Raw genomic sequence first — 12898 nt, 5'->3', positions numbered from 1 at the left:
ATGGCAAACCACTCCAGTATCTTTGCCAAAAAAAACCCCAAATGGGGTCACAAAGATTGAACAACAATACGGACATCAAAATCGCTGGGCCATGCCCCATTGGCTTCCTGGCAACTAGGTGAGGGCCCCCCCTTCTACCTTGAGGCCCCAGCAGTTCCTGCTCCTCACTCTCTAAAGGAAGCCTTTTCCAATTTCTCTTAATTCTACTACCTTCCCTCTGTTGGTTATTTCCTATTTATCCCACATATAGCTTATTTTTGCACATTTGTTTGCTTATCTCTCCCATTAGACTGTGAGCTCCTAGACGGCAGGTCCTGCCTTTTGCCTTTCTTTGTATCCCCAACATTTTATTGGAGTGACTGACTTTAACCAGCCTGGGAAAGGGAGGTAAGTCCATTTGGCTAGTTAGTGCCTTTTGCATGCGTAGCAGATTTTTGTTCTGGCTCAGCAGTCAGTCAAAAAGCCTTCTCTTCACCACATAGTAATCAGACGGGAAGCAGTTATAGAAAACCTGGGCATGCTCTGAAATAGGGAGCAGGACACTCTATTATGCATGTGGATTATACTAGGCAAAGAAGACTGCACGTGTTCCCAAGCTGGGCTCTCATTGGTCAGTCCCCTGTCATATAAAAGATGGTTTTTTTGTAGGGAAAGGGGAGAAATGTATTGGGAAGTGAAAGTGATTTAAAAAAAGATATCTTCTCTAAGTCAAAAATAAAGAAAACTGCCTCTTCAGATTATTTATCTATTGGCAACTGACTCTTCTTATATATTTCAATCTTGTATATCAGATCCAATCTTATATATTTAAATCTTAGATGCCTTTATTATAGATATTTGTTGCAACGATATTTTTCCCAATGAACTGCTTCTCCTCTAATTCCAGCTACATTGATTTTATTCAAGTTGTCTGACTTTCCCAAAAAGACTTCTGTGACACATAAGCAGGAAGAGAGAAAGCAAATGGTGGTAGTAACCTAGGAGTTTGGCAAAGTATAGATGTTGAGGTTTAGGGGCTTAGAGGTGCTGGGACTCCAAAATCACAACACGTGGGTCCTGCCTGAAAGAATTCGACCCAAGCCTTCTTTCAGCCAAAGACAAGGTTTATTAGAGCATCCACCATATTGGGCAGTCTCTTAAAGAGTCTGAACATTAGCAAGCTGTTGGCTAGATTTTAAGAATCTGAGCACCTTAATGCAGACAAGATGGACCTTACATACAGACTGTGGGAGAGATCTAGGAGTGGCCAAGTAGTCTTGGGGAATGTGATTGGGACCTGGACCACATGCCCAAGGGAGAATGGAGCCTAGACAGGATTAAGGGTGGGAAGTGGCCACAGGGAGGTAAGACAACGGAGGGCTAGGAACAGAGAATTGGGAGATTGGGTGTAGGAAAATCCAGTTGATGGGATTATACCTTCTGAGGCTTCCTTTATCAAGTAAGAGAATTCAAGGACAGTTCAAGGGTTTTCTAGGGCCCACAGACAAATTCTTTTTGGGGTAAGGGGCAAAAATAGAGATCCAAATTCTTTTTGGGGTAAGGGGCAAAGGTCTCAGCTTGGGCCCATACCCTATCACAGCTACCAGGTGACAGGACAAGAGAGTAAGGGGTCTAAGGGTAGCTAAAAGTAAGTGGTTGAACTGGTCAAGGCCATGAAGACATGGAGAGGAGGACAGGGAAGAAAACAGGGAGGGATAGCAGGATTGGAAGCTACCATGGGGATAAGAGAAGGGCTAGGTAGTGGAGATAGGAATTCAGAGAATTGGATGCAGGACATGGAATAATTACATTACAGGTAATGATCTGATTATCTGAGCACTCCTAGGCAACTGAAGAGAAGAAAAGATGGAGGTCATGGAAGCTGAAGCACTCAAACTGTGTGAGCTCTAGGTGTTCCAGGAGACATTGTCATTTATCTTGAACTCCCCAAGTATGAAGATTGGGTTTGGGGCTGGAGAAGAAGAACCCGTCTTGAGTTCACTGATGAAAGACTAAGACTGGCAAAGCTGACATAAAAGGAAAATAACAAATGTTCAAGGGGTTGTGGGGAAACAAAACCAAACACATTATTGCTATGAATTGGTTCAATCATTCTAGAAAGTAGTTTTGGAACTTTGCTCCCACTTTGCATTTGCTACAACTAGGCCTACAGTATTATAGATCCTTTAATTTAGAAATACCTAGGCTATATCACAAAAAGATCAAAGAAAAAGGACCCACATGCAAATATATTTAGAGCACCTTTTTTTTTCTTTTGTGGCTGAGAAGAACTGGAATCTAAGGGAGTGACCTTCAGTTGAAGAATGGTTGAACAAATTATGGTGTATGAATGTAATGGAATTTTTATTGTTCTGAATAAAATGGTGAAAAGGAGGCTATCAGAAAAACTTGTGAGAAAACTTACATGAACTGATGCTGAGTGAAATGAGCAGAACCAGGAGAGCAATTTATACAATTAACAACAACATTGTAAAGACAAACTTGAGAGACTTAAGAACTCTGATCAATGAAATCACCAGCCACATCTCCAGAGGACCCAACATGAAACATGCTACCCATCTTCTGAGAGAGTGATGATGGATTCAGGATGCAGATTGAAACACATTTTTTTTTAACATGGACAGTATGAGAATGTTTTGCTTGACTATACATATTTGTTTGAAGGGCTTTATTTTTTTTTCTTTTCTTTTTTTTTGTGGAGGTGAAGTGGGAAGGAAAGAAAATAGATCTCTAATTTAAAAAAAATTAAACAAATTTAAAGACAAAGAACTTTCAAAGACTTAAGAACTCTGAACAACACAATGGCCAACCATGATTCCAGAGGACCCAAGCTGAAACATGCTACCTGTTGAGGTTTAGGAGTTAAGGGGTGCTAGGACCCCAAAATCACAATACGTGGGTCCTGCTTGAATGAATTTGACCCAAACCTTCTTTCAGCCAAAGACAAGGTTTATTAGAACATCCACCATATTGGGCAGTATCTTAAGGAGTTTGAACATTAGCAAGCTATTGGCTAGATTTTAAGAATCTGAGCATCTTAATGGAGACAAGATGGACCTTACATACAGAAAGACTGTGGGAGAGATCTAGGAGTAGCCAAGCAGTCTCGGGAATGTGATTGGGACCTGGACCACATGCCCAAGGGAGAATGGAGCCTAGCTAGGATTAAGGGTGGGAAATGGCCAGGAGGTAACAGAATTAGGAGATTGGGTGTAGCCACAATGAAAGACCAGTTGATGGGATTATAGCCTCAGGTGAAGCCAGCGATTTGGTCATGTGGGAAAGTCCAGGGTTTTTCCTTTTTGTGGTCCAGATCCCAACCCCATCATATCCACTTCCTAAGAGAGTGGTGATGGAATCAGGAGGCAGATTACAACATATAGTTTTTGGAAATGACCTGTAGGAGAATTTGTTTTGCTTGACTATGCATTTGTTATAAGGGCTTTTTCATTTCTTTTTTCCCAATGAGGGCAGGTGTGAGGTGGGGAGAAGATACATTTGTATGTGAAAATTTAATTATTAAAATAATAATTTAAATTTTTTAAATAAAAAGACTAAGAATGGCTTGGCCATCGCTAGAGAACTAGGACAAGGAGTTCGACTGGGTGCCACAAATAGATGGAGGGAAGATCAGAAGGAAGAGGTGGCATCCTTGGTACAGGGGCGGGGAGGCTAGAAGGCACTTTGTGGGCTGGAGGAGGATGGTTCAAGGGGCAGCTCCTGGCCTTTACAGCTGGGAGTCTACGGACCCTCCTCGCGGCACAGAGAAAGCCTCAGTCAGCAAAAGCCAGCGGCATTCACGAGGCCACATTCCCCAGAACACTCCGCCTGCAATGCGAGAGGCGGAGCTTCCCCGGGAAAAGGGCGGGGACTGCGGGTCCAGAGGCATCCCCAGGGCGGGGGGAGAGGGCGCCCGAGTTCAACGCCACTCGCTCCCCGCCCACTCAGCCAGCCGAGATTGCAACAAAGTATCCACCTCCCCCTGAGCCGCGCACTGCCGCTTTAAACACCGCTTCCGCCCCGTGGGGCTCTATTGGCCCGCCGGCAGGGATGCGTGCTTCCCATTGGCGATGAGAGGACAATCGAGGCCCCGCCCCCTCTCCACGCTCTCTGGGGAAGTGCTGCCGTCGGGACGTTCGGCCGCGGCGTGGCGCCCCTCCTTTCCGCTCGGCTCCCTCCGCCTCTCCCGCCCCATCCCCACCCCCAATAGCCAATGTTGCTGAGCGGCGGCCCGCGGGGCAGATGCACGCGCCGGGACCCCGCTAGCTACAGCAGCCGCTGCGCGCGCGGAAGGGAGAGCAGGCGGACAGGAAGTGAGGGAGGGGACAGCGGGAGAAGGGGAGGGGCCCGAGGGTCGAAGCCGCTGCGGGGAGGCCGAGCGCGGGGCGGGGTGGCGCGCGCGCCCGGCTTACCTCGCGCGCGCGCTCTGGTCTCCTCGCGCCGCGCCCCCCGCCCGGGAGAGGCGGGCTGGATCGTCCTGGGGCGGGGGGGGGGCGGGGGGGGGGGGGGGGGGGGGAGGGGGGGGGCGGGGCCGGCCGGCGGGGGGGGGGGGGGGGAGGGGGCAGCTCGACCCCCGGCTCCGGGAGGCGAGGCGAGGGCGGGCGGACGGACGGACGGACATGGGTCCCCGGAGGAGTAGCAGCAGCAGCAGCAGCAGCAGCCGCCGCCGTCGCCGCCGCCGGAGGACACGGCTCTGAGAGGCCCCGGGGCCCCGGCGCAGCCCCCCGGGCGGGGTGAGTGAGGGGGAGGGGAGGGGCCTGGGGTCCCGTGCCTCCGCCCCCTGACCCTTAACCCTCGCACCCTCTGACCTGCCGCAGCCGGGCCCGCGTTCTCTTCCCCGCCCCTCCCCCAAGTCCCGGAAGCAGTGGGTGTTTCTCGGTCCCGGGGTGTGGCGTGCCCTCGTTCCCCCCACACCCCCCTCCCGGGCGCTTGTCCTGGGGTGGGGGAGGACCCCGGGGCTAAGGAAGGGTCTGCTTGCTCTTTGTTTGGGAGGGAAGACCAGGTTGCCCTGAAGGGCCAGGACAATAGCTACCCGGAGCACCCCTCCTTGTGGACCCCTTCCTGTAGGGCAGGGCAGGGAGGCTGCTCTGGCCTGGGAAGTTGGGGGTCGTGGGGCAGCACCTTGTTTCTCCCCTGGACTGAGTAGTGATGGGGATCGGTGTGGCCTGGGCTCCTCCCCTCCCCCCCCCCCCCCCCCGCCGGTATGATGCAGCATCAATGCAGTATTCCTGGGGGGTGGCAGAGAAAAATTAAAGTCCCCCAACCTTAGTGCCATGTTCTCATACGTTCTTAAAAGAAAAAAAAAAAAACCAAAGCAAAAACCCAAATCCACCACCACCATTCACAAGCCCAGGGGTATTCTCAGCCCTAAAGGGAGGGGGCCCTCCTTGACACCTCTAGAGACTACATTTGGGAGGAGAGAACCAGTGAAATAGGTTATTGCTTTCTATCATGCTGTCCTCTTTGGGCATAGGATTGCTTGGGGGTGGGAGGGTGTCTTCCTTCCAGTTACCAGCTCCAAATCCTAGGAATCAGTGCTGAATTATAGATCTAGAATTGGAAAGAATTTAAGAACTCCTCAGTTCCACCCTTCACACTTTATTGATAAGGAAAGGGAGGCCCTAAGGTTAGTAGGTTAAGTAATTTGCCCAAGGTCACAGGTGTTAAGTGATGGAGCCAAGATTAAAACCCTGGTTCTGTGATTCAAAATCCATTGCTCTGGACTGTAATGCAAAAATCCGGCACTGTTCTACGTTCCTTTAACTTAGCCTTTTTATAAGGTTAGCTTCATTGCTTTGGTTTGGTTTTGGTTTTATTTCATGAGGAGAGACCCAGGGTCCTACCAGTTACTATGACTTTGGTTAAGTCATTTAACTATTCTGGGCCTCGATTTCTTAATTTGTAAAGTGAAATGGTTGGACTAGATAATCCTTAAGATACCTTATCTCTCTAAATTTCTGTGAGAATTCAGCAAAAGTCTAGGACAGGGAGTTACTAAAGTGGCATGGCTCCAGGCTTTCTGTGGCCATCATGGCAAAGCAGAAGTCACTCAGGGAATGAGATGTGTGTATGTTGGTGGAAAGGGTTACACTTGGGAATCTGTATAATTTTCTCCTCCCCACTCCATACCACCGCCTTTAGGAAGAGTTGAAATGGCTTAAGATTTTCAGCCTCTGGAGGAATATTCTTAAACAAGGTGGAAGACCCAGGGTTCAGTAAATTGTGGAAGGAGAAGGGAGCTGGGGGTGAGGGACAAGACCTAGTAGAGGTTCTCTGGATTTAAGCTACCCTCCCTCCCCCAACCCTCAATGTGTCCAGCTGTGTTGCCGCCTGCTGTGCTATGAGCAGTCAGAACGTCTTCTCCACGAGAGTTTGCAAATGAAAATGGAGGAAATGTCTTTGTCTGGCCTGGATAACAGCAAGCTGGAGGTGAGGACTCTCCCACCTGTTTCTCTATCATCTTTGTCCTCTTGGGCACCTAAATTCAATATCAGCAGCAAAGAGAAACCACTGGGCATGGTGATATGGTAGAAGGAGCACCGAAGGATTTGGGAGTTCGAAAAGGCTTGGGTTCAAATCCTGCATTTGCCATTTTCTACTTGTGTGACCTTGGGCAGGTCACATCAACTTTCAAACTAAGTTTTTCTCTCTGAAAAATGAGGAGGTTGAATTAAGTGTTCTAAGGGTAGACTAGATGATCTCTGAAGTCTCTTTCAGCTCTCAACCTTAGGCTCTAGGAATTTGGGATAACCTCCTCTTTGGGGGAAGGAATAACTGAAAGCCGTGAGAACTAGCAAAAAGAACAGGAATTCAAGATGGGGGATGGGCCTCTTGTGCCTGGATGTGAAGCAGTTGTAGGTAGCATTAGGGAATAAGGCACAAATAACAGGAGCCCCTGCAACCACTCTTGTTCTTTTGTGGGGCTCAGGCCATCGCTCATGAGATTTATACAGACCTGGTGGAAGATGCTTGTCTGGGACTCTGCTTTGAGGTGCACCGAGCTGTTAAGTGTGGCTACTTCTTCTTGGATGACACAGACCCTGACAGCATGAAGGACTTTGGTGAGATTCAGATGGTGGAACAATACTATTCTGTCCTAGTGGCTTACTTTCTGGCTCTATAAACTATGAACCTTGACCTTGGGGAAGAGTAGTTTTCCCTGCTTTGTGGCTTGGGGTTCTTAAGGTTAATTGTGGTATGGGGCTGGATCTTATGAACTAACTCTGCCTGGCCTAGGAAGTGAATGGGAATTGAAAAGACCTAATCCTTTAAAAAACAGCCTTGACTTTCCTGGCTTGGGGGGGGGGGGGGGGGGGGTGCAGGAGGCAGGTAAACAGATTAGAGATGTGCAGGTGGGAATGTATTTTTTGTCATGGTCCTGGCCCAGAATTGGTATCCCTTTCCTGCCTGTGCCATCTCTACCATGATTGCTAAGCCCTTTAGTGGTTAGTCGTGGCCTTCAGAGCCTTCCTTAGTAGGAACAGCAGACCTTTCCTTTCTCCCCCAGTCCTGTGTGTCTGTCCCTGTCCATGAGCCGTTGCATGTCATAGCTCAGGGGGGACTTGTGTGTGAAATTGGGACTGTTTACTGAAGGTGTCTAAAGGATTCTTCTTACCCTAATCTCTGTGACCCTCACCTCCCCAGAGATTGTAGACCAGCCTGGAGTGGATATCTTTGGGCAAGTGTACAATCAGTGGAAGAACAAGGAATGTGTTTGCCCCAACTGCAGCCGCAGCATCGCTGCCTCCCGATTTGCTCCCCACCTGGAGAAGTGTCTGGGCATGGGCCGGAATAGCAGTCGCATTGCCAACCGTCGGTAAGGGGCAGGCACCATGATGAGCAGAGGAAGAGGCCCCAGGGAAGCTCTCGGGTAGAGGGGGGTCATGAAGATGTCCCCGTAACCACCTCCCATCTCCTCTGGACAGGATCGCCAGTAGCAACAACATGAACAAGTCTGAGAGTGACCAGGAAGACAATGATGATATCAATGACAACGACTGGTTCTATGGCTCGGAGAAGAAAGGTAATGTGGATCTGCTGGGGAAATCTTGGGGCAGGGTGCAGGGGGGCAGTGCTTGGTTCATGCTTCTGTTGTGGGGATATGATACTTTTCCTTGTGGGGCATTAGATTTGGAAACTTCAGGTAATTGCAATCATCTTCCTTTTCTCCTCATAGCAAAGAAGAGAAAATCAGACAAGGTGAGAGATGGGTAGACAGAAAAATAGTGGAGTGGGGGGTGTACAGAGAAGATAACGCTTCCCTCTGGGCCTTCAGGGAGCCTTTGTGGGCTTCAGGTTAAGGCTGTCTTTGGTTGACCTGGAAGCAAGGTAGCTGAGTACTAGGGCAGAGAGAGAAGGGGGAGAGAGGAGGAGGGGAGTGGAGTGGGGACTTGAGATGTTCTTATGTCAGCCTCCTTTGCCTTTCCTTCTTCTTTGCTCCACTATACCCTAACCCTTTTCTCTCTTTCCAGAACCCCAACTCCCCTCGAAGGTCCAAGTCATTAAAACACAAAAATGGTAAGTGGGGCCAAGGAGGACTTCCGCCTGTGACTCTGGGGATAAGAGACTAAGGAAACCCATCCTGGGAGAGTCAGTGACCCTTCTGTCACCCCCACATCCTCTCTGTTTATTTGTAGGCCCATCTACCTGTACCTCTACATCCAATCCCCCTTCTGTTTTTTTTTTTCTTCTTCAGGGGAACTTAGCAGCAATTCAGATCCTTTTAAGGTGAGTAGGGCCAGTCCCATCTCTGATAGTTCCTCTACATTTTTTCATCCTTGGATGGAGTGAATTTTTCTCCATATGGGTTTGGTTGGCCCAAGATTGGGAGTGTGTTGCCTCTTTATTAGGGAAGATTCCATGATGTTTTAACAGCCAGAAGCAGTGAGTGGTTTTGGTACCTCTTTCTACCTGGTTTCTTCTCATGTGCAGCTTAAAAGATTCACTTGAAAAACTGCAATCATAAAACCTTGCAACTTCAGGGATGTTATGTGCCCAATAGTGCCTCATTAACTCTTCCCATCTCCTTTTTCCCATCTTCCCTGTCACTGACCTTCTCTAATCTTTTCACAGTATAACAACTCTTCTGGAATCAACTATGAAACCCTAGGTCCTGAGGAGCTTCGAACCCTGCTTACCACAGTGAGACCCTAGGAAGGGGAGGTATCTGGGTCTGGGAAGGTGTGAAGGGAGAGAAAAATTGTGGAGGAGATCAAGGTGGTGGCAGGACAGCCCTCTCAATGGTTCTGTCTGGCTAGTAGCTTCATCTGTTCTGATTTGGGGGTTGGAGGAAGAAGGGGTGGAGTTACGTCATTTTAAGATGTGGGATCTGGAATTTAGGGAGGATGGAATATTTAATAACACAGTGTAGATTTGTCTTTTTGTCCTCACCTCAGCTTTGTATTCCTCTTGTAGCAGTGTGGGGTGATCTCTGAACATACAAAGAAGATGTGCACTAGGTAAGCAAGGGCTGGGGTGGGGGGTGGAGCTCTTGCTCCTCTACCTTCCAAGGAGTGCCAAGCTAAATAGCATTATCTTCTCTCCTAACCCTTGAGATGGGCTGTGAGTTTCAGATGTCCCTGGGAATGAGTCCCTCTCCTCTGGTGTGGAGTCACAGATACACTAGATACACTCTGCCATTGTAGGGAAGGCTTCAGCCTTCATGCTTTGTTGTGCAGTGTGGGGATCAGAGCTTTCTATGCAAACCTTCCTCCTTTACCAAGGGAGGACATGTCCAGAGGGCCCAAAGAATGTAGGCATCTGAGTTTCCTGGCCACACTTGGGCTGTCATCAACATTTCCCTCACAGGTCCCTTCGCTGCCCCCAGCACACAGATGAGCAGAGACGGGCTGTGCGTGTTTATTTCCTGGGCCCCTCAGCGTAAGCAGTAACTTTAAAGGGACATTGGGATTAGGGTGGGGGTGGGGAGCGACCTCAGGTGATGACCAGTGTCCCCAATATCCTTCTCACCTCCAGCCCTTTGCCTGAGGCAGAGGGCTCTGTGGAGAACGACGGCTTTGATGTGGCTGAGAGCCAGGCCCTGATGAGCAGGCTACAGTGGGATGGCTCCTCTGATCTCTCACCCTCTGACTCTGCTTCTTCTAAGACGAGTGAGAACCGGGCTTGGGGGTGGGAGAAACTGGGTGGGGGTCAGTAAAGAATTCTTAGTTTCCCTGTGCCCAAAATAAAACTCTAAAGGGTTGAGTGTTGCTCTTCCAACCAAGGGAGTAGAAATGTAGACATGTCTGCCCTACAGATTAGAGAACAGGGCAATTTCAAGTAGTCTTCCCCAGGTTCATTCTCTGTGCCTTCCACCTCAGGCACTAATAACTCCGAATCAAGGAAGACCAAGAAAAAGAAACCCCACCTGAGTCTGGTGGGGGCAGCTCCAGGCCTCAGCTCCAACAAGAAGAAGAAGCCAAAGCCCCCTGCTCCCCCCACACCAAGCATCTATGATGACATCAACTGACCAGAGGCTGGAGGGTGTTCCCTTATCTGGGCCGGTCTCTTCCCCCTACCCCCCAATTCTGGTTGACAGGTGGCAGCCTTCATCAAAGGCCAGGGATTTGGGGTTGTGAAGTATGGAGAGAGTCATGCCAGCTTTGGCCCTGGTTTGAACCACAGCGTGATGGCAGGACCCTATTGACTGTGCACGACCCTCAGGCGTGCAGGACTCAGACCTGGACATACTCTGCCTTGAACAAGTTTTTTGGGGGAGAGTGTTTTTCTATTTATTCTGTGATTTCCTGGATGTCCAGCTGGGATTGAGAGGAGAGGGGGCCAGACTTGGATACCATGCTAGGGTGCATACACTGCCTGCCTTTCACCCCAGGGATTGAATGAAATCCCATGGAAGGCGCATTGTGGCTCTCCAGGGGGTTGTGCAGTGGGAACTGAGCCCCAAAGAGCCCTGTCTGCCTTTCGCAATGTGAATGGGTCTGGTGCTTGTGGCTGAGGGTTGCTCTGCTGCCTGTTTTCCGAGTCCTGTCCAGTGACCCCTCTTCCTGGAGTGGGTGGGTAGGCACAGAGTATTTCCTTCTTGGGGCAGTTCGGACTGGTTCCCCTCTCCACCTTTCTCCTCAGTATTTTAGGGCCACCCAGGCCATGGGAGCTGCCCCTCTGTGGAGAGCCAAGAGGGGCTGCAAGAAACCTCTGGCTTCAGGGAATGGGAAGGGAGAGGGGAAGAAGGGAAACTGCTTATCAGAACTTTCCTTTTCCCTCTTCCCTAAACCCCAGAACCCTGGGAGGACAGGGCCCCAAAGTGAGTGGGAACGGTGCTGCTTTATTTGAAATGTTTTCTTACCTCATCCCCTGCCCTGGGAAAGGGCCCAGCCTCGCCCTCAGGGGGCCCCACGTTCCCCTGCTTCCCCTTTTGTCCTCATAGGACTCCCCAGCTCCTTATCTGCTGCTTGCTGCCCTCTTTCACTCCTATGTGCTTTAGTTCATCTCTTGCCTTTCCTTCTTAGCTTTTTTTCCCCCCAAGTTATTTATTCTGGACTTGTAGTCTGACACTCTGAGGAGAGTCCTGATATTATATAGTGGGTGTGAAGAGTGCCCATAGGCTTGTACCACAGGAGAAAGAGATGTGGTGTTAGACCAGATATTGCTCATTACATCCTGCAAAGTTGGGATGAAAGTATTCCCTTCTCTTTCCATCCTACCATCTAGATCTGCCAGGGCTGGGGATTTGGAATGCTTATTGGTTTTGAAAGTTGGTGGGAAAACTAGACTTGAGATGGACAATGTCCTGAGTAACCTTACTGGGGGAGGGCATATATCTTTCCTTTCCTCCCAGGATGGGGGAATCCATCGCTGATCTGGCCTACTAGATACTAGCATTAGTACTCAGGACTGGATTAACAGATCTGGGTGGGTCCTGGATAGCTAGCAGAAGTAACAGATTGGGGATTCCACACCCTGCCCCCCAATTCCTACCTACCATCTCCAACTCCCTGGCTGGGCCTGGTTACTGATTGGTTTTTAACCCAAGAATTTTGTTTTTTAAAGGAAGAAATAAAGCCAAACCTTAGTGTGAGTTGAGCAGAGGCTGGGCCCAGGGCAATTCTTGTCCCTTATTTTCCATATCCCTCCCGCTTTATAGGAGGGAACCCAGTGCCCCTTAGCCCTTCCAAACCATGTCTTGGAAGCAGGTTGGTATTGGAGAGGAAAGGGCAAACTGTTGGGTTTGCTGGGGGGCGCACATGGAACCCTCACCTTCTGAGAGATAGTTGTAGCTCCCAGGGCCCAGTGATGCTCCTTTTACTATATGAGGCCCAGGTGGTTCCTACCTTCCCCTTACTGTCTGAAGAGAGCTAGAAGTAGTTTTGGGAGATTTCCCAATGTTAACTTGCCCAACTTCAATTCACCTCTCAGGGCACAGCCCCACTCCCTGCTGGGCTATATGAGATGAGCCTGGCCTAGCTGGGATCTTTAGGGAACAATTTCTTTCCCTTTGGGGAAAGAGGACTTATTGCCCTTTAACTGCTGGGTTAGGAGCTTTCCAGGCCTCTCCCTTCCCTTTCTCTAGTAACAGGCTATGTGGATTTTGCTTCCCATCCTTCCCCCAGTTCCCAGCTAGATGTATTGTCCATCTGTAGCCTATCATGTGTCTTAAGTATGTGTGTGGGGGTTCTATATCAATTTTTTTTCTTTTTGTGGCCGGTGGCTTTTCTCCTTCCATGCATCACTCCCCCCCCTGCATGCCCAGGGGCCACCTGCCTGGCATTAATGCATGCTGGGGCCATTGGGAGGGAGGGGGTGTTGCTGTCCTGTGGTTTTGAAATTTTATTTTTGCATATGTAATCCATCTTGTACAGGTAGCTAACTTTGTAAACGCTGTGTATTCCCCATCCCCCATGGCTGCTGGTGTAAATAAATTGCATTTTCCTATTGTTAACTA

General features: G+C 49.4%; 1 protein-coding gene and 1 long non-coding RNA gene across 3 annotated transcripts in view; one reads left to right on the top strand and one right to left on the bottom strand.

Moving 5' to 3' along the window:
* LOC114050837 overlaps positions 1–4833 on the bottom strand; it is a 14375-nt gene extending 9542 nt beyond the window's left edge. Inside the window, exon 1 of the long non-coding RNA XR_003570086.1 lies at positions 4809–4833. This is a non-coding gene — a long non-coding RNA (uncharacterized LOC114050837). The remainder of the gene's footprint in view (positions 1–4808) is intronic.
* ATXN7L3 (ataxin 7 like 3) lies at positions 4660–12898 on the top strand. Of its 2 annotated transcripts, XM_027872828.1 has the most exons (13): positions 4660–4733; positions 6319–6429; positions 6929–7061; positions 7645–7816; positions 7926–8023; positions 8177–8199; positions 8472–8517; positions 8696–8727; positions 9073–9141; positions 9415–9458; positions 9808–9879; positions 9976–10109; positions 10320–12898. In XM_027872828.1, exons 2-13 carry the CDS (start codon positions 6379–6381, stop codon positions 10466–10468), a joined length of 1023 nt encoding a protein of 340 aa, XP_027728629.1. In that variant the 5' UTR covers positions 4660–4733; positions 6319–6378; the 3' UTR covers positions 10469–12898. The 2 variants fall into 2 exon arrangements, with proteins under 2 accessions (XP_027728629.1, XP_027728630.1); XM_027872829.1 differs by lacking the exon at positions 4660–4733 and having other exon boundaries at positions 5288–6429.

The sequence above is a fragment of the Vombatus ursinus genome, unplaced genomic scaffold, assembly GCF_900497805.2.
Source record: "Vombatus ursinus unplaced genomic scaffold, bare-nosed wombat genome assembly UNPS02014801.1, whole genome shotgun sequence".
Lineage (NCBI taxonomy): Eukaryota > Metazoa > Chordata > Mammalia > Diprotodontia > Vombatidae > Vombatus > Vombatus ursinus.
Note: the sequence above shows the minus strand (reverse complement) of the source record. Positions and strands in the feature narration are given on the sequence as shown.

Excerpts from the sequence above, each read along its gene's own strand:
- ATXN7L3 (XM_027872828.1), top strand. The coding sequence starts at position 6,379 with ATGAAAATGGAGGAAATGTCTTTGTCTGGCCTGGATAACAGCAAGCTG. Across the intron at positions 7,062-7,644 it reads TGACAGCATGAAGGACTTTG|AGATTGTAGACCAGCCTGGA; the intron begins GTGAGATTCAGA and ends TCACCTCCCCAG. Across the intron at positions 8,024-8,176 it reads CTATGGCTCGGAGAAGAAAG|CAAAGAAGAGAAAATCAGAC; the intron begins GTAATGTGGATC and ends TTCTCCTCATAG.